General features: G+C 38.6%; 1 protein-coding gene across 1 annotated transcript in view; it reads right to left on the bottom strand.

The window, feature by feature from the left end:
- The window catches only part of LOC126235215 (dynein axonemal heavy chain 8-like), a 570,318-nt gene that overhangs the window by 104,992 nt on the left and 438,518 nt on the right, over window positions 1–26,808 (bottom strand). The window contains exon 38 of the mRNA XM_049943945.1: window positions 7,878–8,064. Within this exon, the coding sequence (XP_049799902.1) occupies window positions 7,878–8,064 (187 nt within the window). The remainder of the gene's footprint in view (window positions 1–7,877; window positions 8,065–26,808) is intronic.

Genomic DNA, 26,808 nt, shown 5'->3' with positions numbered 1-26,808 from the left:
CACACATTAGCACACCCTGGTGTCAAGGCTTCCACCCGTCTGGTAACTGAACGGTTTGTCTGGAGAGACATGCGCCGTGACTGTCACTCTTGGGCAAGGGCATGCATGGTGTGTCAACAGAACAAAGTTTCCAGGCACACTTCTCCACCCCTTGGCTGTTTTGCCCAACCGCCAGGCCGGTTTCACCACGTTCATGTCGACCTCGTAGGCCCTTTGCCCCCCTCCGAGGGTTTCCGTTACTTGTTTACAGCTATTGACAGGATGACTTGGTGGGCTGAGGCTGTGCCTATTCCAAACATTACCTCCGAGACAGTAAGTCGAGCATTCTTAGACTGGTGGATCTCTAGATTTGGCTCACCTGTTTACCTCACCACTGACCAGGGGCGACAATTTGAGTCTTCAGTTTTCTCTGACTTATGTAAAATGTGTGGTATTGTCAAAATTCATACTTCTGCATACCACCCCCAAAGCAATGGGCTTGTCGAGCGATGGCATCGCACCTTAAAGTCTGCCCAGCGTTGCCATGACTCACTATGGACAGAGGCACTGCCCTTCGTGCTTCTTGGCCTTCGTGTGACTTTCAAGGAAGACCTCAAGGGTTCCGTGTGTATGGCCAACCTCTGGTTAGTCACTCCGACCCCACTTCCACGGCCCTCTGAACTCCCTTCACTTCTCGAGCGGGTGTGCTTGCACTGCAGCAAAATTCAGCTGCCACCTCCGGCTGCTCATACACCTCCGCGCGTGTACGTACCACGCACGGTAGACTCTTGTGAGTACGTGTTTCTCAGAGACGACTCAGTCAAAGCCCTGCTTCAGTCGCCCTACACAGGTCCTTACAAGGTCGTCAAACGCTCTGAGAATAACATGGATCTCCTCATAAAAGACTCTGTAACCATGGTCTCACTCAACCGAGTGAAACCAGCTTTCATTGAGCCTCAGGTGAACCTCCCTGATTCTGCCCCTATTTCTCCCACTCCTGCTTCGAGCGGCCATCCATCTTCCCACACCATGCATTTGGATATTGATTCTCCACAGCGTGCTTCTCTGCCGAGCACTGCTCCTTCTCCGCGTTCATCTAATTCGAGTGGCCAATCTTTTCGGGGCTTCACTCCTCACAGCCCTTGCAGTCGAACTGCCAACCACTCGGATTCTACCATTGTGTTACCATCTTCGTGTGACAGCTCTTTGTCACGCCGTTCAATCCATGCTGGCTCCTCATTGCCTTTGGTCACGCTCCCTCGTCTGTCAGCTGATCGCCCTAGGTTGTCTCCTGCGCAGTCCGGTGCACCTGCCACCCCCCTCTTAGCAGATGCTTCCCCCTGCCATGGCTTTCCCACACCTCCCTGCCTCCCTACCATTGCTCGTACAGGTGCCATCCAAGAATTCACAACACATGTGCACCCTGATGGCATACATAAATTATCTGTTGTCGTAGATGGCGATGCGGTGTGTGTGGTACTCGCGTGTGACAATACTGAGGGAGGAAGTGCAGAATCTCGTGTGGTGCGCTGCTTTAAATTGTGCAGAAGAGCTGCGTGTGGCAATTTGCGTGCCTTTGTTAGGCCTTCTGGCAAGGTGATTCTCCGCCTGCCAGCTGACGAAGTGCTACACCTCCACTCCAGGATGGGACGTCGTCTTCAGCCGCCGGCGTTGCTTGCTGACTTCACCGTCGACGTACCGGGTTTCAACCCCCGGTCTCCTACCAGTCGACCGCTTCCGCCTGACGCGGAAGAACTGTGCGTTACCTTCCTAACTTCTCACCCCCCCCCTCCCCATTCACAGGGACGTACTCCATACTGGGCGGGGGGGGGGGGGCGGGGGGCTATGTGGCGTAGAGCGCCATAAATATCGATATTTGTTCTGTGCACAAGTGTGCTATCTTTGAGGAGAGGGCTTTGGGGCAGGAGGTTGGACGCTAACGGCAGTTAGCTTCCGGACTTTTATCTGTATAGAAGCTAAGTGAGAATAAATCTGTATATGAGAGAATTCTAGTTGTTTACCTACAACTATACCATATTCCCTCAAGTTCTTAAAGTATAAGTCAGCATTTTTGGAATCAGAAAAATTAGGAATGCAAAACTATGGGACTGAATTCTGGAAATAATCACAAGTTAAGGCTCAAACATGAAAATTTTCATGACAAATAACTATTTAAATAGGAAGTTTTTGAAAAAAAGTTACATTTGTTGAGAAGAAGAAAAAGAGGGCTTTCGAATGGACTATGTTGAGCTGTAACTAAATAGCTGATTCCATATTTCTAGATTTCCAGAAAGCATCTGACATGGTGCCCTATTGCAAGCTTTTAACAAAGATATGAGCATGTGGAGTAAGTTCACAAATATGTGAGTGGCTCAAAGACTTCTTAAATAATAGAACCCAGTATGTTGTCCTCCGCAGCGAGTGTTCATCAGAGAATCGTCAGGAGTGCCCCAGGGACGTGTGATAGATCTCTGTTGTTCTCTATAAACATAAATGATTTGGCGGACAGGGAAGGCAGCAATCTGCCATTGTTTGTTGATGATGCTGTGGTGTACAGTAAGGTGTCAAAGTCGAGTGACTGTAGGAAGCTACAAGGTAACTTAGAAAAAATTTCTAGTTGGTGTGGTGAATGGCAGCTCGCCATGTAAGTTAATGTAAGTTAATGTGGGTGGGTAGGAAGAACAAACCTGTAATGATTGGATACATTACTAGTAATGTCATGATGACACAGTCAATTTGTTTAAATATTTGGAGGTAATGTTGCAAAGTGATATGAAATGTAATGAGCATGTGAGAACTGTGGTAGGGAAGGTGAATTGTTGACTTTAGTTTATTGGGAGAATTTTAGGAAAATGTGGTTCACCTGTAAAAGAGACAGCATATAGGACACTGGTTTAACCTATTCTTGAGTACTGCTTCAGTACTTGGGACCTGTACAAGGACTGAAAGAAGACATCGAAGCAATTCAGAGGTGGGCTGCTAGATTTGTTACCAGTAGGTTTGAACAAACTCGTAAGTGTTATGGGGATGCTTCGGGAACTCAAATGGGGATCCCTGGAGGGAAGGCAACATTCTCTTTGAGGAACACTATTGAGAAAATTTAGAGATCCGGCATTTGAAGCTGACTGCCGAACGATTCTACTGCGCGCCAACATACATTGTGCATAAGGACCAAAAAGTTAAGGGACGAGAAATTAGGGCTGATATGGAGGCAAACAGACAATTGTTTTTCCCTCACTCTATTTGCAAGTGGAATGGGAGAGGGAATGACTTGTAGTGGTTCATGGTACCCTCCACCATACACAATGTGGCTTGCAGAGTACCTATGTAGATGTAGATGTAACTATTTGCTCACTGAAAATTTCAACTCTACATGTTCTAAAGGAAACAAAACATGATTATTCTTGTAAATAAACTATTTCCAGGTAAACTAGTTGTATTATTGTCATCAGAAAATTACATTATGAATAATAAAGTTTTACAAATTCCTCCCTAAATAAGAAACTAATCATTTTACATAACTTTAGTACATGTACTAAGTACATAACAGAAAGAAGAGAGACTGATATACTGGTGGCTCATTCAGCATAAAATGAGCCAAACAGTCATTTTTAGAAATTCAGGAAAGTGAAAGCACTAACAAAATATAAAATTTAATGATTTGAAACTCATTTTTATTGTATTCAAGATATTTAGTTATGAATTATCAACCAAAAGATTGTAGTTTAATGTAGTCCATAAACACCATGGAAGTTTTTTTACACTGGCTGAACCGATTTGCTTTCTGTGAAATAGACAATACAACAATAAGCAACTTGCTATGTAACAACACTCTTTAATATTTTTTCAGGTAAGCTTTCTTTTGAATTTTTTTCTCTTTTTGAAAGTGACAGGGATCACTATCACACCCATGACAAAAAAGAAGATAAAGTTTGCTTCTTGTTTCAACAAGTACTTCATAATTTGTAACATTCTGGGAAAGTGAGGTTAAGAAAATATATTAACTCCTAAACCTATTAATTTTTGGGAATAACTGTATTTTATCCAGGAATGTTGTCACAGGTGTGACAGTAATATTTGTCATGGGTGTGACGATAAAATGATGTTAGTCAAGCTACTCCTGGTATTCATGATGTAAAATCTGTTAAAGACACCAGTAGTGGAAAATAAGAATAGGTTCAGAAGCCATATATTATGATGACTGACTGTAAAGCATATGAGGAATTTGAAAATACAAATCCTGATACTCCATTAGGGAAGTCAACACGGCCACGTCACTGATCAGAAACACCACATAATCTGCATGTATACAATTACCATGCAAATTTTAAATTTATAACTGAAAGTATTTCACATGTGATTCCAGATTTTCCCAATTCTACTAAAGAGTTGCTTCAGAAAATTACTTGTGATGTACAAAATGAGGATTTTATGACAGGAAAATGGAGAAAGTATAAGCAGGACCTGTCATTGTGCTTGAATAATGAAAATCAATATTAAATTCTGTCATGGAAGCAGTGGAATAATTGTGATGGAGTGCCAAAGTTACGGAAAATACACTGAGGCTGAAAACGGTCAATGAAGAGTTAGAGGACCAGATGTCAATGTTTAAAAGGCATTTCCTTATAAGGGAGGAACAAGCCAAATATTTTGGGTCTTGTAAGAAAGAGCTTAAAAAGAATAACATTGCCATGCAAGTTGACTTTGCCAAGAACTTTTCTTTCATGTCGGGATGAAATTTAGGCTGCACATTGGAGCCATAAACAAATAACATTATTTAACTGATATGTATGAGATAGTCTAAAGGTTTCTTCTTATGCAACTGCAACTCATCACCTTTCACATGACAAATTTGCAGTTTGGTGTTTTCTTGAAAAAATAATAGCACATCTAAAACAGCAGAATCCAAATTTACAAAAGTACATATGTTTTCTGACAACTGCAATGCTCCGTTTAAAAATAAATTTACATTGTCCTACCTCTGCCACACCAAAACATGTCTGGGCTTTTTTGCCTTTTCACATGGCAAAGGGGCTTTTGATGAGATATGGGGAACAGTGGAGAGAACTGTATGGAGAGGAATCAGAATTCAGAAATTTGTAATGAATAATGCAAAGAAATTTTCTGGTTATGCTAGTGATAAACTGAATGAAGTTCGTTTTCTCTGAATTTCAAGCAGTGATGTGGACAAGGCAAAAGAAACAGTCAAGGTTTTGGGAAGATGTAATTCCAATTCCTAAAGTGCAATCTAACCATTATTCTAGAAACTATGACGGTCATTATGTTTTAGCTGCAGAAATATCTGTCAGTGAAATGACAAGATATGAAGTCTTTCAGAGGATCCCTAAATGCAAGGAACAGCCAAAATTTTCTGATTTTTACCAGATTCTAAAGAGTTTAATGTTGAAGGTAATCAAGCAACATCAGAAAATAAAGTACAGGCAACCATAAATCTAACTAAGGGAATTCAAGTTGGAACCTTTCTGATCATAGAACTTCAGAGTGAGAAGGGAAATGCACAGAATTTTGTTGCTGTTTGTCAATCAGAATGTATGGCCAATGAAATCAAGCTTATGTTTTTAAAACCATGTTAGAAAAAAAATCACTTTTGTGCTAATGGAAATGAGATTTCAATTGTTTCTTTACAAAAGAATGTTGTTAAAATTTTGAATCCTCCTGCAATTCAAATGAAAGGAAATCGAGTATTTTATTAGAAAGTTATTCAAGTATGTATTTCTGTGTATATTTCTTTGTTTTGTTAAGTGGTCAATCCTTTATTTATTTGAAAAAGACATTGCTTCATTCTCCATAATGTGTAATATGCTGAAGAAATGAGAGGATGTTTCAGTTACAAATGAGTTGTTCTTTAGTTTCTAGTAGTAGTAGTGGTAATAGTAGTAGCTTTATTCATCTGTAGATCTCTTGTTACAAGGCTATAGGACATATAAAAGTATTTACAAGTTTAGATCAATTTAAAATAAGCTAATTCGTATGTACATATATTTACAGACTTTTAGTTAGAGACCATCATTATATTAACTCCTCGTATACAACAATATTTTTACAAATAACTTAATAAATAATGTAACGCCACACGGTACACTCATAACTCACTATCAGTCACTGCACAAATTATACGCACATTGTGTCATAACACTTCACTCACTACACACACACACACACACACACACACACACACACACACACACACACACACACATATACACACTGGCGATCTTTGGGCCATTTTCTGTACTGCAACTTCCCATTTGCTATTCTGAAAAACTGAGTCAGCATCCCTCCATAAAGATTGAGATGTTGAGCTCAGTGTCATAATACTTCACTCACTACACACACACACACACACACACACACACACACACACACACACACGTATACACACTGGCGATCTTTGGGCCATTTTCTGTACTGCAACTTCCCATTTGCAATCCTGAAAAACTGAGTCATCATCCCTCCATAATAATTGAGATGTTGAGCTCAGAAAGAGGTGTTAGTATTGTGTTATGCATAGCTTGGGGGTAAGTATTTCTAGAAAGGAGAAAAGAAGGAAAAAACATAAAGTGAAGGTGTATGTTCTCTTAAAGAACAGAACTTTTTAAATTAATTTAACACCAACAACACTTTAATCATGCAATATGATTCTTTGTGCTGCCAAAAATGTAATTTGAATCCATTTTCTATCTTTATTTCTGTGAAATATTGAAAGAAGTTTGTACACGTCACACCCATGACTTTATCATGTCACAGCCATGACAACAGAAATTATGATGTTATTTTGAAAATAATGTTATGTTCTTTCTCATATTTTCATGGCTAATAAACAAAATTATAGTATTATACACTTATTACATTGTTTACATATAACCATTTGATTCACAGCTTTTTTCCTGTAAAGGTCAAAGTGTTATGTTGTACTTCTGAATTTTGTCACACCTGTGACACATGGTTTTTGGTTAATATTGATACTTTCATCAATTACAAAAAAAATTATATTCAGACTTAGTAAAATAATCAATTTCCTTTTAAATGATATAAACTGAAGGAGGAAACTTTAAAATGGAATATTTTAAATTATTTTATAGTTAATTTATAGAGTTCACATGTCAAACCTATGACTATGGAATCAGTGTGGCTTATTTCCCATTCTGGAATTACATAACGTAATGTTTCTTACTTGTATTACATTTTATTACATTGTATTATTTTGTATTGTAATGAGAGATAGTTCCTAGCCTTTGCATCAAACACTGATCATGTGCAAATCCCGCTGCAGCTCCCATCTTATACTGATGTCAGTTTTATTCACTGTAAAATAGCATCATCTCTATAGTCACAGGGAGATACATATATGAACTGCAAAATGATTTACATGTATCATGGGTAGCAAACTTCCAAGAGTTAGGTCCTATAGTATTTTTTTCTATTGGTTGTATCTCCTAACTGAAGACAATGCACTGGATTTGTCTCCTAGTAAGTCTTCAATCATTTCACATATCTGGATTGACATTGTATAGGCACAATGACATCATGCCTTATGATATATATACTCTGATTTGTAACACAATTTCTAAATTACTAGTAAAATATAATTTGCTTGGCTCATTATTTGGACTTCAGCGATACAGGTGTGAACCATTTATTTATTTATGATGGGAGATGTGTTGACATCAACAAATCAAGATTTCTGTTTATTATGATTCACTGAAAAATTAGTAGTAAATGGTCAGTGGAAAATTAACTGAACTATAAACTTATAATGTTCTAATTTTATGTTCAGAAATTTTAAAAGATGGAAAGTAATATGATGATAATAACTTTGCATGGTGTAATAACTACTAACATGGCCTTTTTAGTATATGAAAGTTGACTGAAAGTACCTTGTGGAGGGTCATTTGTAAATTTAATTGAAATTTGCAGCAATGAAATTGGAAAATTAACATGAACTTCTGTAGTAATCCAACAACGAAAGTTTGGATCACAACTCTCTATTTCTGATAGGTTAACAAACAGCTCTTGCATATAATCTAATCCCAGATGGCAATTCTGAAGAAGAATCCAGCTTCCCTGCAAAAGAAAAAAAAACAAGCAAAATTTAGTTCAGAATCACAAATGGTAGGGTATAAAGTAACATGATTCCAGTTGGTAGTAAAAAATAACATTTTTAGAGGTGTTCAATAAGAAAATAATTTACTGCTTGAACACTATATGATACTATACTATTTCTAGTGGTCTCTCCTATCAGAATTTCAAATTTTTGTGGAATTTGTGGGCAGGAGAAAAACAGGAGGAGTGAAGATGTGAGCCAAAAAATAAGATATTTTATTTATCAGCAAAGTCACAGAGTAAATTATTTTGTACTTATGTTTATAGAGAGAATATTTCTGATCTCATGTGACAATTTTCATAGGACTTATCCATTATGTATCACCACAGTTTCAACTAAATATTGACATGTTTCTTCCAACAGAGCCATAATTAATTTATTACATTATCAGTATTGAAATGCAGCAGAATGATGTATAAAACAAGGAAGCATATCCTATTAACAGGAAATCCATAACATTTCAAAGATTTTACAATTTCTATATGTGCTTCTCTTTTACACTTATTCCTTAATCATGGTGAACCTACAAATTCAATTTTTTTAATTAATTTTTTATGATATGGGGACAATGTGAAAATTTTTGTTCCAGCAGTGTGTATGTGTTTTATAAACTACCCTTTTTCCTATAGCTTTGCCCACATATGCTTTCAATATGTAAATTGAACACATTTCCTTCGCCATCTCTCTGTGTCCTCCTCTTCCTCCTTCTGTCTCTCCACCTCATCCTCCCACCTCGATTTATCTATCTCCTCCTCTCCACTCTCCCTGTCTCTTCATCTCCTCCCCCCTCTCTTTGTCTGTTCCCTCCACCTCCTTTTTCTGACTATATCTTCCTCCCCCTTCCTGCTGACCTTATCCTCCTCCCTCTCTCTTTCCATCTCCGCCTATCCCACTTCGTTTTCCACGTGTCCACTACCCCTCTACACCTTCCACCTGCCTCATGCAGCTCCCGCTCCCCTCCTCTATCAATCTCAACCTGCTGAAGCTATGTTCATCGGAATATGTAGCCCTGCAAGACAATTAAATAAAATGGGCCAATACTACTCCCACAACATGCCTGTCATGAAGGGCAGACTACACATCAGGGGCATGCAATCATTTATTTGCCCCTGACGTATGGGGCACCACACAAAGGAGGTCAATAAAGCAGGCCGATACTGCTCCAAGACAATACACCTGTCATGCAAGGCAGCCTAAACGTTGTGGTCCAGAAAACCGTTTCTTGCCCATTAGATGTAGGTTGCCCTGCGAAGCAGGTTGATCTGGCAGGCCAATAATGTTCACACACAACATGCCTGTTGTGTAAGCATCCTTTAAGCCAGAGGCTGGAAAAAAAATGTTTCGGTTTGTATCTCCGCTCCTATTGGAGCTGGTACTCATGAAGCCCGCTGTTTCTGTGCCAAATTTGGTTGAAACGGATCCAGAGGTTTGGGAGTAGATCCTGGACATATGTACATATGTACAGGGATTCAGTTGTCCTTACTTGTGGGTTTTATAAAACCTGAAGTGCCTTCAAATATCACACACAAATTATTAGTCCCACAGAAAGATCAGCAGAACCTTTTGGAGGAAATTTAATGTATTTAAATTGGGACACGTTTTCCCTAGAGGACATAGTTTTCAAATTGTCCAATAAAAATCGTAAAAAAGTGGCCCTAAAATGCATGTTTCTTGAATAATTTGTAAACTACATTAAATTTACTACAAAATGGTCCTGAGGATTTTTTTTCTATAGGACTAATAGTTTGAAAAGTAGCGATGAGACAATATAAAAATTTCACTTCCCCAAGATAGAGAGGGGCAGCACCATTTTAAGTGATGGCTGATGTAGACAGCCACCAAAGCATGTGGATAAGCCTTCAATCCAGCATTTGCTGGGCAAGGCACTTTCAGTTTTTACTGTGTGTGCCGTAGGGCTACTTAGAAATATTTTTCGGATAAGTGCAAGGTACCACCCCTAAGTGCCATATGTCTTGCACAACAGACCCTTTAATGTTCACAACTTCTTACTAACTTGTCAAGTTCAGTTTTAGCTTGGTGGGGACAGGTATACATGCATTAAGGCAGCATAGTATTAGCCATCAGTGGAAGGGTATTGTTATAAATTTTAAATCTTTTTAATTTAAATGAAATCAAAATATCCTTAGGACATGTAAAAATAAATTATTATTTGAAATTAAATGTTTTTAAAATAGCATGAAGTGTTCTTACATTTCAAGGGGATATTTTAAAATTGGAATTATTTTTCTTGACATTGTCTGTATCTTTTTCAGTTCTCATCCAGAGATGCAACTGTGGGACTAGCTCATCTCTGGAAAATTTCACCAAAGATAATGGCATGGTTTACTGCTGGTGCTCGGGATATCCATGGATATCAATGGATCTTCTACGCCATTTACCATCAATTGATTCTTCTGCCTTCGGAAATGGTTTCTCATTTCCTGGACAAGGGAGTGCCTTGTTGATAAACTCTAAGAGTGCACTGTCTAAATACTCACTAGTTGAACTCAGTGTTTAAGCCGCCAATTTGTGAGTGGTTTTTGAAAAGGTTGCAGGTTGGATAAAACCCATCAGTAGGGGCAGCTGAATCACCCTTTGTATACAACAGAAAAATAAATTAGACTTAGGCACAGGTGTGTTTCATGTCAATATACCTTGAGCAATGATTTTTCAATAAGTACATTCTAGCCCTGAGTGTGTTTCTGGAATTTTTAAAAGATACCCATCTAAATTTGCCTTTTTTAAAAAAAGAAAAAAAAACCACCCGGTGTGTGTGTGTGTTCACTTTTTTTCTTACAGTTGGTCCAGAAGACTTGCATAGTACTCTCCAGTAACTGTTTTATACCTTGCAGAGCAGTCATGAAGATGGAACCCCTCTGAATTACAGAATCACACTGGCTACAGACTGTTAAGCAGATAAAAGTTACTTACTTTGCCTTCATTCATGCAGGCTAACTAGCCTTTATCCCTTGTTTTGATTGCTGTTTCTTTGCTGGCAGAAGTGGTGACCATACACTCTTCCACAATGGAGCAAGTAATTAGATGGTTTCTTTTTAAAATGGTTTAATATTGTTAAAATATTAATTTTCACATTTGTCTTTGGTCAACATTTGACAGTTTTGACATCCTTTTTGTACAAAGCTTCCTCACAGTTAATTATTAATGTAAAATTTTCATTCCAGTATGGCTATGGCATTAACTACATCACACACCTTTCCTTGATGATCATCCAAAAGCATATATTCATATGTGGTTACCATTTTGAGACATTTAGTTGACTGGACTCCTTAAAAAGCCTTCATTAGCTTTGCATGAATTAAATGATAATTAATACAAAACAGTTTTATGTTTTATCCATTTGAACTTAATTCATTCATAAAAGTACGGATATTTGTAACTGTGGATAACGTTGCCCCAAGAGACTTGAAAAGACAACAATCACATTTTTGTGAAATCACATTTTACAAACCAAGTTAAAGACTACAACCGCTATCCATCTGCAAACACATACAGTGACCACAACTTGGTCCTCAGGGCAATTTCATTCAGATTCAGATGTCTGATAACGTTGCCCCAAGAGGCTTGAAAAGACAACAATCACATTTTTGTGAAATCACATTTTACAAACCAAGTTAAAGACTACAACTGCTATCCATCTGCAAACACATACAGTGACCACAACTTGGTCCTCATGGCAATTTCATTCAGATTCAGATGTCTGAAGAAAAAGACAGCAAAACAGAAATAGGTAATAGAAAATTTGAAAACTGAGGGACTGGTAAGGCATCATGTACAGGAAACAAACAACCTACCTAAAAATTTTTGACACTGAAGAGGGAAATAAGACTGGGAAAAAATTAAATATGAGACATACAAATCAGCAAAAAGACAGAGAGAAAAAGTAAACCTTAAAACAAAAGGAAATGAATAACAGCAATGTTATTCAGTTTATAAAAAAAGAAGACAATGTAAAAACATAACTGGTGAATAAAGAAAAGCTGAATACAGAAGACTGAGGAACTTAGTCAATAGAAAGCTAGAAATGCAAAAGGAAATTTTCTTGAGGAAGTGTGCAGAGAAGTATAAGAAAATATTTGAAACAGAATAACTGATACAGCCTACAGTACAGCAAACAAATTTTTTACAAACACAAACAAGAATCTCGAGTACAGTAGAAGACAGAGGGAAAAATATTGTTTAGTGAAGTAGATAACATCCTACAAGAAGAATTTGAGAAAGTTCTTAAAGATCTACAGGAGAGCAAAGCAATGGGCATTGATGACATTCTTGCAGAACTAATCAAGAATACTGGTGACAGCATGAAATAATGCTGCTGAAACTATTAGGTCCATCTATAACACAGGAGAGATACCAACTGATTTCCAGAAATGCATCATAGTTGCCATAGCAAAGAAGATGGCAGCTACAAAATGTCAACAGTATCAAATCTTAGGCAAGTATCACATGCATTAAAAATTCTCAGGAAGATAATTCTGAGCAGAATTGAAGAGTAGGTAGAGGATATGCCGAGTGAAAATTATTTTGATTCAGGGTAGGAATAGGAATAAGAGAGGTGATTCTGACACTGTACAGCAAATACAGAAATATTAACCAACTTATATCGCCTTTGTAAACCTGGAAAAGGAATTTGATAATGCAAGATACTTTCAGAGTGCTGAAGAAAGTAGGTTTCTAATACAAAGATATGCAGACATTACTCAAGGGATGAGACAAGGATGTACTCTGCCTCATATATTCAATGCTTACCGTCAGGAAGCTGTAGACCAAGTTTGTGAAACTACTGAAGTGGGAATCAAAATGCACAGGGAGAAGATAAGACATGATGCATAACACAGCTGATGCTGCTGTGATCACAGAGTTGAAAGAAGATCTAGAGAAGATTCTCAGCACAATGGAAAGGGTTTTTCTGTAATCAGTATGGTATGAAAATAAACAGGAAAAAGAGTAAATTGATGGTTTGCAGTACTGAAGAATAATACAAACCTTTAAGAATAAGAATTGGAAGAGAGGAGTTGGAATTGATGGAGCAATTTTCCTATTTGGGAAGCAAGATGACAAGGGATGCTAGAAGATGCAAAGAAATTATGAGCAGACCAAAACTGTATTTAATTAGAGAAAGAACTTACTCACCAGTAAGAGCTTAAGTCTGGAAATAAGGAAATAGAAAATAATTTTTCTGGAGTGTGGTCCTATATGGATGTGAAACAGGAAAACAAGAGAGAGGACAGCTAAAATCAATGGAGATTTGATGCTACAGAAGGATCAGCTGGAGAGATAGAGTTCCAATAAAGAGATGCCGGGAAGAGTACAGGAAACCAGATCTCTAATAAGGCACACCTGAAAGATGAACTTGGACATGTTTTAAGACACAATAACATCATTGGAACAGTAGTAGTTGGGGCTACTGAGGGAAGGAATTAGTATGGACATCCAAGGTTCTCATAGATGCACCAAATTATTAATGATGTGGGATGCACTACATATGTGTAAATGAAGAGGAAGCCTGACAGAAAAGACGAATGGTATAATGTCGCAACTCAGAGTTGAACACTGCAGAAGAAGATACAAGGCAACCGGTTTCAACTGCTATATGCAATAATCTTTAGGCTCCCTTAATAGGAGTGCATATAGTGGTTCAATCTGAAATGCTATGCAGACAGTCCGTGGTGCTCCAGACATCATCACATTGTCCACTTTGGTACTTTTTTTGCTTCAAAACAGCCCATTTCCTGACTCAAGTATGTGACATGGCCAAGTGACCCTGCACAATTCATTTGGGGCACTGAGATTCTCCATGGGAGTATGGCCATCCTTAACTCATCGAGTCCTCACTGATATGACAGTTGTGGGATTCTAACCCTTGTCAGCAGTAATATCAAGGAATGATAAACCTGTCTAAGTAGGTTACAATCCTGCAGCTGTTAAATTTTGATACATGCTTAGACATTTCTCCTTCTTACACAAAGCATAATGAGAGCTTCTCACACATAATCAACATTCAAAAGTGACTTTGCTTAGAAACCCACTGATTAATGTCCCATTATTCAGAGTGTCCCACTTATCTTGACTAGCCCAATAATTTTTCATCAAGAAGCAAAATTAAAATAGTATGTAGCAAATGTCATTTAGCTACCAGAGGGATGTTAATTAACATGTTTGCCTTTCTTGTAGCTTTGTACATTATGAAGATAAGAACAGTAGTACTAATGAACCATTCACATAAATATAACATTATCAAAATTGTAACACAAATTTTTATTTGACTCTCCTGTATTAGCACACAGTGCAGGTACCCAGGGTAATGTAACTCATCCACTTGCTGGAGCTAAAAGTAAACAAATGGAAATGCAAGGAACATGCACACTGTTCATTCAGTCACCTGTCTTCAATTGAAGATTTGTGTGGATAAAATGTATACCAACAATGAGAATGTAGAAATGCTACTCATCATCTATAGTGAATGTAAGTTAGTAGAACAGTAACTGCAGTAATATTTTCTCATTTGCAATGCAGGTAGATGTAGTACAGTACTGTAGTACTTTTATACACTCTGTTGTATACATAGGGCAGTTCTTGATTAAAAACTTCGTCACTGCCTTTCTTTTGTTGTGGCTGAAAGTGAGCACATGTTACGCAGTTAGAGAAACTTCATGGAGAGCAATATCCTTACAAGAACTCATCTTTTCAACAGATTTTTTCTCATCTTGTGACACTTCAGGGTCTTTGATGGAGACAAAAAGAGGTAGAACATTCAAAGGTGCTCAAGGTGGGGATCATGGACAGTGATACGCTGGTCCATGTGTTGGATGAAAGAATTCATTGCTGCCTCCAGTGTTGCCTGCTAAAGTGTATTACAAGCAAGTACAAATATGGGCAGCCACTGTGGGCAGCACATCTGCAGTGATGAGAACTACCTTGACCAGTATGCTGAAGGTCTTATGAGGATGAGGGCACTATCCCCTAAACCTAGTACACAAAGAGATATCCTATGTCATATCCTCACATAGCCCTAATCCTCCTACCATCCCCAATTAGCTATAAAGGAGCACCACCCTCATCACCCAATATCACACTGGACTTGAGCAACTGAATCCTATCCTTCACCAAGTCTTCGATTATCCATCACCATGTCTGGAAATGAGGAACATCCTACCTAACAACCTTCCCACTCCTCCTAAAGTGGTATTCCATCACTCACACAACCTACACAGTGCATCACATGTCTAGCACATGAACCTGCCACCCCTCCCTCCCACATTCCTAGCCAGCAAACCAGTAGTATCCCTCCAAGTCGCTAACTACCCACCTGGAGCCCTGTTTCTGCCTCCCACTTCTCTCCCTCTATTTACACTACCCAACACAACCCATATCCCACCCTAGTCCACCTGCTGAAATGCAATCCTGGCAGACTGTCCAGCCGACAGCACATATTAAAACACACATCCAAGCATTTGTATTAATGATATTATGTATGAACTATTACTGCATGGGACTGAGTGAGGTGGCCCAGTGGTTAGCACACTGGACTTGCATTCGGGAGGATGACAGTTCAAACCCGCAGCCAGCCATTCTGATTTAGGTTTTTCTGTGATTTTCCTAAATTGCATTAGATAAATGCAGGGATGGTCCTGTGGAAGGGCATGTCTGACTTCCTTCCCTAATCCAATGGGGTTGATGGCCTTGCAGTTTGGTCCCCTCCCCCAAATCAACTGACCGACCAACTACATGGGAAGGTGGTTGAGAAGGGATAATCTGCAATGTCTAACCATCATTATACTGCCCACATAATACATATATTGTAAGCTCCTCCTCCATTTCCAAAATATGACAGTTCATTTAACCCTAGACTATAAAGGGGGAAATATTACATTGTTATTAATCCATCATAAATTTCATTACTCCATATTTTATTCTAAGAACATAATAATTTGTAGCTTTTGCACTAGTTGATAACTAGTTGATTTATTGATTCATCCTATAAATCTTTCCATAATGTGGGGATACAGGACACACACACACACACACACACACACACACACACACACACACACACACAGATATACAGTAATCATTTCAGCAGATACATGAATTTTAGCTTTATCCACAAAGGTTCTTGCAGTAGCTGCACTGTCTTGTTTCAAGTCTTTCATATCTTAAATGATCTAGGAATTATGCTACTGAATAGAAGCAATGATCCAATAAAAATGCCCTTAGGGTTTTATAAAAGAGTAAGAATGATGATATGTCTTTTACTTTACACGGAAGACTAATGTAAATTTGTATAGTGCTGTTTACTCTGGAGGTTTTATAGGCTGATGTCCTTATTGACTTGACATGAAACTTTTCCTTTTGTCTTGTATCATGTTCATGGATATTAAAATTTTCATTTACATCTTTTAAATTCTTTCTAATATATTTACAGATTTCTAGTATATACATACAGGGAAGAGGGAGAATTGATGACTTTTGAAAGAAGGGTTTTCAAGAAACTGTTTGTCGAGCGTGCTGCATTGCTCTTACAGTTCTTTTTTGAGTTAAGAAGGTGACTGAACTAGGTGGTGTATTACCCCAGAATATAATTCCGTACAGTAGGATGCCGTGGGCTTGGGCAAAGTAGGCAGTTTGGACAGTGCTATAACTTGCTTTGAGAGGGAGTAAACGCAGATTGTAACATATTTTATTTAGTGTTCCATTAATTTTGTTTATATGAGCGTGCCATTTGAAGTTACTTTGAAGCCATAAGCCTAAAAGCTTTGTTTCCAGAGAAGATGAAATTTTGTTGGAGTTTGTCATACTGGTGTAGCATGCATCACCTTTTAAACAGAAATTTAGGAATCTTTTTTTTTTTTTGGTGTTTATCATAAGTGCCCCTCAAACCATCTGTTTAGCTGTTCTGTAGTCTTAGTAACAGCTGTTTGAAGCTGACTTGGGTTATTTCCTGTAATTAGGATGCTTGTGTCATCCGCAAAAAAGTGTTTGTTTGTGACTCAATGTTCAGATCTAGATCATTTATATACAGGAGAAAGAGGATTGGCCCAAGAATGGATCCCTGAGGGACTCCTTTATTTAGAACTTCTGCAGCAAAGAAACATGTCCTGGTGTTTTCTTTTAGTTCGTGTTTTATTTGTATTTTTTGTTTCCTGTTCATCAAGTACAAAGTGAACCATTTTAGTGCAGTGCCTCTAATGCCATATACTTGGAGCTTCTCCAACAGTATGTTGTGGTCCAGTATGTCAAAGGCTTTACTTAAGTCTAAAAAAATGCCAGTGGCTCTTTGTTTTTGGTCTATTGCTTGCAGGGCATTTTCTATAAAATCATAGATTGCACTGGTTGTTGATTTATTTTTCCTGAATCCATGCTGAGAATACATGGGAATTTTGTTTTGTCTCTAAGCATTTCATTACTTTTTCTATGATTTTACTAAAGCCTGATAATAATGAAACTGTTCTATAGTCTTCTATATTTGTTTTGTTTCCTTTATTATGGATAGCGACCACTTTAGCAATTTTTAAATAGTCTGGAAATGTGCCTGTCAGAAAAGATGAATTTACTATATCTGCAAGAGGAAGTGAAATGTTTTCAATACATTACTTTACGATGTGATGAGGAATACCATCAATCCCTGGTGACATTTTCCTATGAGCTGATGCAGCACTGATGATTTCATCTGGGGTTGTTCCATCAATGTGGATTGAAGAGGAACATGAGTGCACTTTGTTTTTCTGTTTCTTTTTAGTATCTTTTTTGTCACTGACTAACAAATTATTTTTGATCTCAGCAGAGTCACATTTAAAAAGATTTGCGATGTGTTGGGGATCAGTTATAGTCTTGTTCTTATGGTTAAGAGTGATATTTTCTATTTTATGGGACACTTTTATTTGCTTCCTTCTTTAAGACTTTCCATACTGTTTGGCTTTTATATTCTGTTATGAACTTATCAGGGGCCTTTTTTTATTTTATTTATTTATTTATTTTTTGTTTTGCCTGTTGTATCACTCTTCTCTACATATTCCTTTATGTAACTATTTAGAAGAGGGGGTATGTTATTGTTTTACCTGTATTTGAGTGATTCTCTTTTCCTCACACTTAAAATTTGGTCCCTGTTGTTATCCATAGCTTTGCTTTTTTAGTTGTGCCTGTTATTTCCAGTGTTTTGAGAGGGAATGCAATTTCAAAGTAATCAATGAAGTTGCTAGAGAATTTCTCAAACTTTTTGTTAGTGACATCTATTTGCAAAACTTCTTCCCACATTTCTCCTGATAACAGGGAGTTGAATGTTTCTATATTGTGTGTATGAAACTGTCTTGCTGTTATAGTTCTTTTATAGTTCTGGTTGGCCAGTAAGTGGCTTTGGATGGTGGCAACTTGAGCTTCATGATCAATAAGGCTTGTACTTATACATTTTGTAGTACAACTTATGTTCACAAATATGTGATCCAAGGCAGAAGCAGTAGTTTTTGTGATTCTTGTTGGGACTGTTATAGTCTGTTTTAAGTTGAAAGTATCTGTGAGGGTGAACAATAGTTGTTTTCTTTTGCTTGTTCCAAGAAAATCAATGTTGAAGTCCCGACAAAGTACTACTGATTTTTGTCTAGATGAAGCCTGTTTAGGACATATTCAAGCTTACTTAGAAATGAGTCAAAATTTCCATTTGTGGAGCGATAAATACATGCTACAACTGTATTTGCCTCACTGACTTCAATGAGAGCCACCCCAAAGTCTGTTTCTGCACTGAGATGTTGAAACTTATTGATCGATTTATGTTTTAACCCATACTTGATGAACATTGTGGTACCTCCATTTTTATAGCTGCTTCTACAGAAGTAATTTGCTAGTGTGTATCCTGGTATAGAAAAAGAGTCAATTTGGTCATTATTTAGCCAGTGTTCTGTAATGCACAGAATATTAGTAAAGTTAAGTTCTGTATTTAGTAAGTAGTTCCCCAAGAAATTAGTTAAATCTAATTATAAGAAACTATGCAAGAAACCTTGGCTTACTAAAGGAATAAAAATATCTTGCAACCATAAAAGGGAACTGTATCTAACAACAAGAAGGAGTAATGACCCAGAAACAGCCAAATATTATAAAAACTACTGTGCCACATCAAGAAAGGTTATTAAAAAGTCCAGAAGCATGTGCATCATGTCTGAGATTAATACCTCTGATAACAAAATCAAAACAATTTGGTATATTATTACAAGGGACACAGGACAACCAAGAGTACAGGATGACGGCATCACCATCAAAGCGAATGGAAACTTGATAAACAACAAGCCGGAAGTCGAAAAAATTATGAATCATCATTTTTTGAATGTTGTAGAGAAAATAGGATCTAAATGTTCATTAGAAGAAGCAAGGCAGTTAATGGAAGAGGCCTTACCCACACCATTTGATACAATTGAAATTCCACCCACCTCTCCATTTGAAATTAGGAAGATAATAAACTCTCTCAAGAATGAAAGCTCACATGAGATTGATGGCATTTCCAGCAGGATAATAAAAGCTTGTTCCCAAGAAATAAGTGGGATTCTTAGCCACATATGTAATAGCTCTCTGAAGCAGGGTATTTTCCCAGATAGACTGAAGTATGCCATTGTTATACCACTGCATAAAAAAGGGGATACATCTGATGTCAACAACTACCGCCCAATCTCTCTTCTGACTGCCTTATCCAAAATTCTTGAAAAAGTGATGTATTGTAGAGTAGCTTCACACCTTTGTAAAAATAAAGTTTTAACAAAATGTCAGTTTGGTTTCCAGAAGGGTTTTTCAACGGAAAATGCTATATACACTTTCACTAATGAAATATTAAATGCTCTGAGTAACCGGAAGTCAACCGTTGGGATTTTTTATGATCTATCAAAGGCTATTGATTGTGTAAATCATGGAATACTTCTAGATAAGCTCAAGTACTGTGGTATGAATGGGACAGGGCTCAAATGGTTTAAATCATACCTAACTGGAAGAGTGCAGAAAGTTGAAATAAACAGTTCACATAATATGCAAAAAACTGGTGATTTCTCAAACTGAGGAACAATGAAGAATGGGGTGCCGCAAGGTTCAGTCTTGGGTCCTCTGCTGTTCTTAATATATATTGATGACTTGCCATTCTATATTCATGAAGATGCAAAGCTGGTACTTTTTGCCGATGATACAAGTATAGCTATCACACTCGACAGACAAGAATTAACCAGTGAAATTGTAAACGATGTTTTTCAGAAAATCATTAAGTGGTTCTCTGCAAATGGGCTCTCATTAAACTTTGATAAAACACAGTATATACAGTTCCACACAGTAAATGGAATGACCCCATTAATAAATATAGACTTCGATCAGAAATCGGTAGCTAAGGTAGAATATTCAAAATTTCTAGGTGTATGCATTGATGAGGGGTTGAACTAGAAAAAACACACTGAGGATCTGCTGAAACATTTGAGTTCAGCTACTTATGCTATTAGGGTCATTGCAAATTTTGGTGATACACATCTGAGTAAATTAGCTTACCACGTCTATTTTCATTCTCTGCTTTCGTATGGCATCATATTCTGGGGTAACTCATCATTGAGTAAAAGAGTGTTCATTGCACAAAAGCGTGTAATCAGAATAATTGCTGGGGCTCATCAAAGATCATCCTGCAGACACTTATTTAAAGAGCTAGAAATCTTCACTGTAGCCTCACAATATATATATATATATATATATTCACTTACGAAATTTGTTATTAACAATCCAAACGAATTCAAAAGTAATAGCAGTGTACATGGCTACAACACTAGGAGAAAGGATGATCGTCACTACTCAAGGTTAAATATAACTTTGGCTCAGAAGGGGGTTAATTATGCTGCCACAAAAGTCTTTGGTCAATTACCTAATAGCATCTAAAGTCCGACAGATAGCCATATAGCATTTAAAAGGAAATTAAAAGAATTTCTTAATGGCAACTCCTTCTACTCATTAGATGAATTTTTGGATATAGTAAGTGGGTAATTTCCCAACCTCCACACACACACACACACACACACACACACACACACACACACAAATGTTGAATGTCGTGTAATATTTTGTCTAATGTAATATCTTGTATAGATACCTTTTATTAACCTGACTAGTCCACATCTTTACGAAGTGTCGTATTCATGATCTATGGCACAAGTACTAAACTAAACTAATCTAAAACTTTGTTTGTTATTGACTGAATATTTTTATGGGAAACAGAAAAATGTTTGTTGCTGTAATTTATTTGATTACCAGTACTGGGATTTACATTAACATTTGAGATTCCTAAGGGCATCACTGACCTCATACTTGTTTGGTAAGGATCTGTCCATAAAAAACCAACTGTGTGGGACAAATATAAAGTCTCCTATGGTATGTCACATACAAAATTAAGCAGCCTATAAAATGTCCTGGTTTACACCCTATAATGACAATAAATATCAGATTGGCAGAAACCACGAATTGGTACCAATTTCAAAAGTTTAGCAATGTTGGGTTAATTAGAAGATAACTTCATCTTTTTCATGTGGAACAACACTAACAAACAGATTAGACCCAGCAAGTTGATGATTCAACCATTTACATAAGTCTATTTATTCCAGAGAAGTCACATTTCATTTCTGTTGCTTCAGTACGAATATGACGAAAACTTTTGTGTACTGTAATGTCGCCTGTAAGTTATCCCGCATGTTGGTATCCACTCTAACAATTGCCGTTCACACGATTTACATAAGGTGACATCTCGTCCCCGTAAAATTACTTAACGTGAAAAATTGTCTAATTTACATCTTCTAATTAAGCTTTATATTAAAAAAATAATATACACCTCTATATAACTGCTTAAACATTTCCCACCTTGACTTAAACGTGTCCATCTCCGGTAACAGATCTCAACATTTAACTTGACAGTGCTGTCGGCGCGACACAATGACGCAACCGCCAGAAGAGACATGTAACAATAATCAGAAATACTTCTACTCTTTGAGGAATACAAGTGCCCTCGGGAATATTTCGGCAACTATCTGCAACATCACTAATATTGCCCAGGCAAACCATATGGCTATTGCCATACCATAATATTGCTACAACCGTCTATTGCACTCTCAATGCAGCAATGTTTACGAGCTTTGTCTGTGGCAATAAAATCGTTTCAACGGGGCTATGCTTTTGCTACAAGATGGACGAATTCGAGCTAGTGTTAAGCCGTCCTAGTTTTACGTCACACAAGGAATAAAGTTAGAAACAACAAGATAAATAGTGCTGTGGACGCGGTTTTATTTTATTTTTGTAATAAACGGAATGCTTCAGAAAATTTAACTCATGAACTGATGCCGGATACACACCTGTCCCAGAATTTTACCCGAATGTCGAAACACGATTTCCAATATTGCTCATCCCCTTAGCTGACCTCGATAGATATTGGTCAAAGTCAACAGACAGACAGATAGCAGAAAGATTAAGAAAATAACGTTGTTCACTCATGAAAACTTTTTTGTCTCTATGATACAACATTTTTATGATTGCGGACCTCCTCCCCTAGAGACCAAAATCCTGAATTCGGCTCTGGTCTTCTTAATTGCTCAGTATTCTTCCTAACCAACCCTCATCCCTACACGAATAGCAGTGACGCACGAGCGTGTCGGGACGGGTCTCCACCGGCTGATTGGCACATTCTACTTTGCCACACTCGCACTGCGCTTAGCGTTATTGTGACATTGCGTAACACATGACACAGACATATTTTTTTTTCTTTTATTGATTTTCAATTCCCCCCGAAGGGGGCGGGCTGGCAGCAGCTTAGTACGCTGCTCTACAGCCTACAGACTTTTATTTTAAAAGCGGAAGAAGAAAAGAAACAAGAGAAACAGGCGATAAAACGGTGACGTCAAGTGTAAAATGGCGAAAAAATGCGGAAAGTTAAAACAGAAAGCAAAAGGGGTTGGCAACGTTAATAAAAGACACAGGAATCAGACAAATAACATAGCACACACACAATTAAAAAAACACGGCGACAGTCTGGTTTCTGTTCGCAAGAGATAAAAGGCACACTCAGCGACAGTATGATGGCCGTTCGCAACACGTCCCAAAAAACACAACACGGAACACCCACTGTAAGACACTCACTGTAGAACACTCAATGTAGAACACTGCACGAAAGTGGCGGCACAAAGATGACACTCCCGAGCCAAAGGCAGATGGGGGGGCGGGGACCTGGAGGATGGGGAAGAACAAGGAGGGAGGAAGGAAAAAAACGAAAAAGGGGGGGGGACCAAGGAGGGAGAGGACTAATAAAGGGGGAGAAGGGCAGACGCGAGAGGGAATGAGAGGAGGATGAGGAGGGAAATGTAAAAGGACTCGGGGGAGAGAAGGGGGCAAAGAGAGGGGAGGTGGGGAAGAAAGAGGATGGAAGGGGGGAGAGGGAGCCCGGGAAAAGGACAGAGGAAAGGAGGGGGAGTGAGGATCAGAGTTGATAGGAGGGATAAATGGAGGGAGAGAGGGCATCATCCGGGAGGGGGAGTTGATGGAAGCCACCTTGGGAAAGGAGATGTAGGGTGTAGAGATGGAGGGTAGGGGGGACACAACAGTGAAGACGTGGTAGGAGGCGGGGATGGGAGAGGAGAGGAGCAACCGGGGGTGAGGGGGTTCAAGGCGGCGGGAGGTGTAGAGGATGCGGATATGTTCGAGGAATAGGAGCGGATGGGGGAAAGGAATGAGATCATAGAGGATCCGCGTGGGGGACGGGAGGCGTGTACGGAAGGTGAGGCGGAGTGCATGACGCTCAAGGATCTGGAGGGACTTATAGAATTTGGGGGGCACAGACATAAGAATAGCTGTGGTAGTCAGAAACAGTCTGTGAGTCTCACAAGCTTGTGAGGGTGATGCAGGGTAGATTGTGCTGAGAAACAATTGTTAATAAAAATTCGGTAAGTTCCGCCGTTTTCGAGTTATTAACATTGAAGTTAGCCGAGGTCGTTGCAAGCTCGCGGGCCGCCTCGTCATGAGACGTGGCAGCAGCGATCCTAGCCCATAAAGTCAAAACTATAGCGTCCGTGACATTATCATTGTAGGATTACTGCACCCATTTGAATTATACTGATTTCCCGACAAGTCACGCCAACAAATTATTCCTCAAAGCACGCATTTTTGAGTGTACATTCTTGCTACGTGTTACATTAGCCGTCTTAAAAGTTTCTGCCACAAAATCCTGTACCGACATTAGTAAATATAAAAAAAAATGTTTACGGCACGTAAATGAATATGAACATACGAAGATGGGATGCCAGACATCTTTAAATGTTATCATGGAAAAATAAATGCCTATAAAAACAAGTGGTTGCGCCTATTTCATTATAAATTACCTCCAGTTTCGACGGCTGCTGTGTTCTAATACATCTGTAACAGATACAAATTATTTAGTAATGTTAAGAAAGAACAAGGTAAACAAAATACGGCAATGAGATGGGTAATCTCAGGTGGCTGCCCACTCGTGATCTATGCTATGAAAACAACTGACACTAATTGTATCCAGCGGGCCTCTTGAATTTGCGCTCACAACAGCACAAGCTACCCTGTAACGCCCTTACAAGCTTTTCAGACCGTTTTTGATCACCTCGTATATCCCTATAGTATATCTCCTTATTCCTCCTTATACTTATTTTTCGGGCTTACGTCATTAGCTTGTGCGCTCTTTACTTCATCACCAAAAAAAGCCTAAGAAAAGCTAGACAGGCCGTACTTGTATATATTTGGCCGGACACGACCATAAAAACCCGGATATGTCCGGTTAAGGCCACACGTCTGGGAACTCTAAATCTACCGCATCACTCTAAGGTGCACTGTTCACCAGAAGTTACAATGCTACGGTAGAAGGATTGAATGATTTCAATAACGTAAGTTTAAGTAAGAATACATTTTTATTCAGATTTTATTTTTATATGCCGAACTTATAGACAACATACTGCAGTATTTGTGCTGTCTCATTACTACAGTTCTGTTGCTTCAGGACGTCTCCCACAACAATAAACTGGTGCACTGTTCACCACAAAGCCTCTCAGTACCAGAAGTTACAATGCTTCGGTAGAAGGATTGAATGATTTCAATAACGTAAGTTTAAGTAAGAATACATTTTTATTCAGATTTTATGTTTATATTCTGAACGTATAGACAACATATTGCAGTATTTGTGCTCTGTCTCATTATTAGAGTTCTGTTGCTTCAGGACGTCTCCCACAACAATAAACTGCGATCAGATGCTCCATACAGTCACTCTAATGGAGCGGGGAATGAGACAAGTAGACATCGCAGCGAATCTACGCTTGAGTCTAAGTGACGTCCCTGGAATCTGGAACAAGTTTCTATACACAGTATCAATTGAGGACCGCCACAGGAGTGCCCGTGAAAGAAAAACAAGTGTGCAGGACAAATGTCTGCATATAACAGCAAGCAGAAACCACCAACACAATGATACACGTATACAGCGGCAGTTCCAAACAGCTACATGAGTGCACGTGTCAAAACAATACGATGTAAGACCTTAACTTTTCCCAGCGAATCGAATGTTCAAATAACTTGCCACAGGAGACTATCAAGAGTCTAAATTCTTACTGCTGTACCACCTAGATTATATGGCCTCCCTAAGGTCCATAAAGAGGCTGTCCCGTTGAGGCCTATTGTTTCTAATATTAGTGCTCCGACATATCGTGTAGCTAAACATCTTGCTAGTTTGTTGAGCCCACTAGTAGGTAGGTGTGAACACCACATTAAGAACTCTGCAGATTTCTTACGTCGATTGCAGGGATTGCGTTTGAATGACTCTGATATTTTAGTCAGTTTTGATGTGGTTTCTCTTTTCACTCGCGTTCCTCTCTCAGATTCGTTGCAGCTAATTGGGGTTAAGTTTGGTGTCGAGTTAACAAATTTGTTTCGACATGTGCTGACTTCCACTTACTTTTTATTCAATGGCCAGTACTACGAACAGACTGATGGAGTTGCAATGGGAAGCCCGTTGTCACCTATTGTGGCCAATATGTTTATGGAGGACTTTGAGGAATGTGCATTGGAGTCAGCGACCTTGAAACCTGCGTGTTTTCTCAGATATGTAGACGATACTTTTTTGTGTAGCCTCATGGTAGTGAGAATTTAAACCGGTTTTTGGAACATCTGAATTCAATCCACCCGAATATTCAGTTCACTGTGGAGGTGGAAAAGAATGGATGCCTTCCCTTCCTTGATGTGTTGGTCAAAAGGAAGACTGATGGTACGTTGGGACATTCTGTTTATAGAAAGCCCACCCACACTGACTTGTATCTGCGAGCTGATAGTTGTCATCATCCAGCTCAGCGTGAAGGAGTACTTCGCACCTTGGTTCACAGGGCCCACGTTATCTCAGACCCTGAAAGTTTGGCAGCTGAGCTAGCACATCTCGAAGTCACCTTTCGTCAGAATGGTTATAGTGAGAGGCAGATCAAACGTGCATTGCGCCATCAGCCTTCTGTGCAACGGGTGAGTGACGATAACAACGAAGTGGCACCTAAGTCTACGGCCTTTTTGCCTTACGCAGGAAGCATTTCCAACAGGATTGGCCGTATTTTGCGGAAACATGATGTGAAATGTGTTTTTCTACCACCTTCTAAGATTAAGGCCCTGATGGCGTCCGTAAAAGATGATCTTGGTTTGCGTAAGGC

Source organism: Schistocerca nitens, chromosome 2 (genome assembly GCF_023898315.1).
Source record: "Schistocerca nitens isolate TAMUIC-IGC-003100 chromosome 2, iqSchNite1.1, whole genome shotgun sequence".
NCBI classification, from domain to species: domain Eukaryota; kingdom Metazoa; phylum Arthropoda; class Insecta; order Orthoptera; family Acrididae; genus Schistocerca; species Schistocerca nitens.
This window is presented reverse-complemented; position numbering and strand designations above follow the sequence as displayed.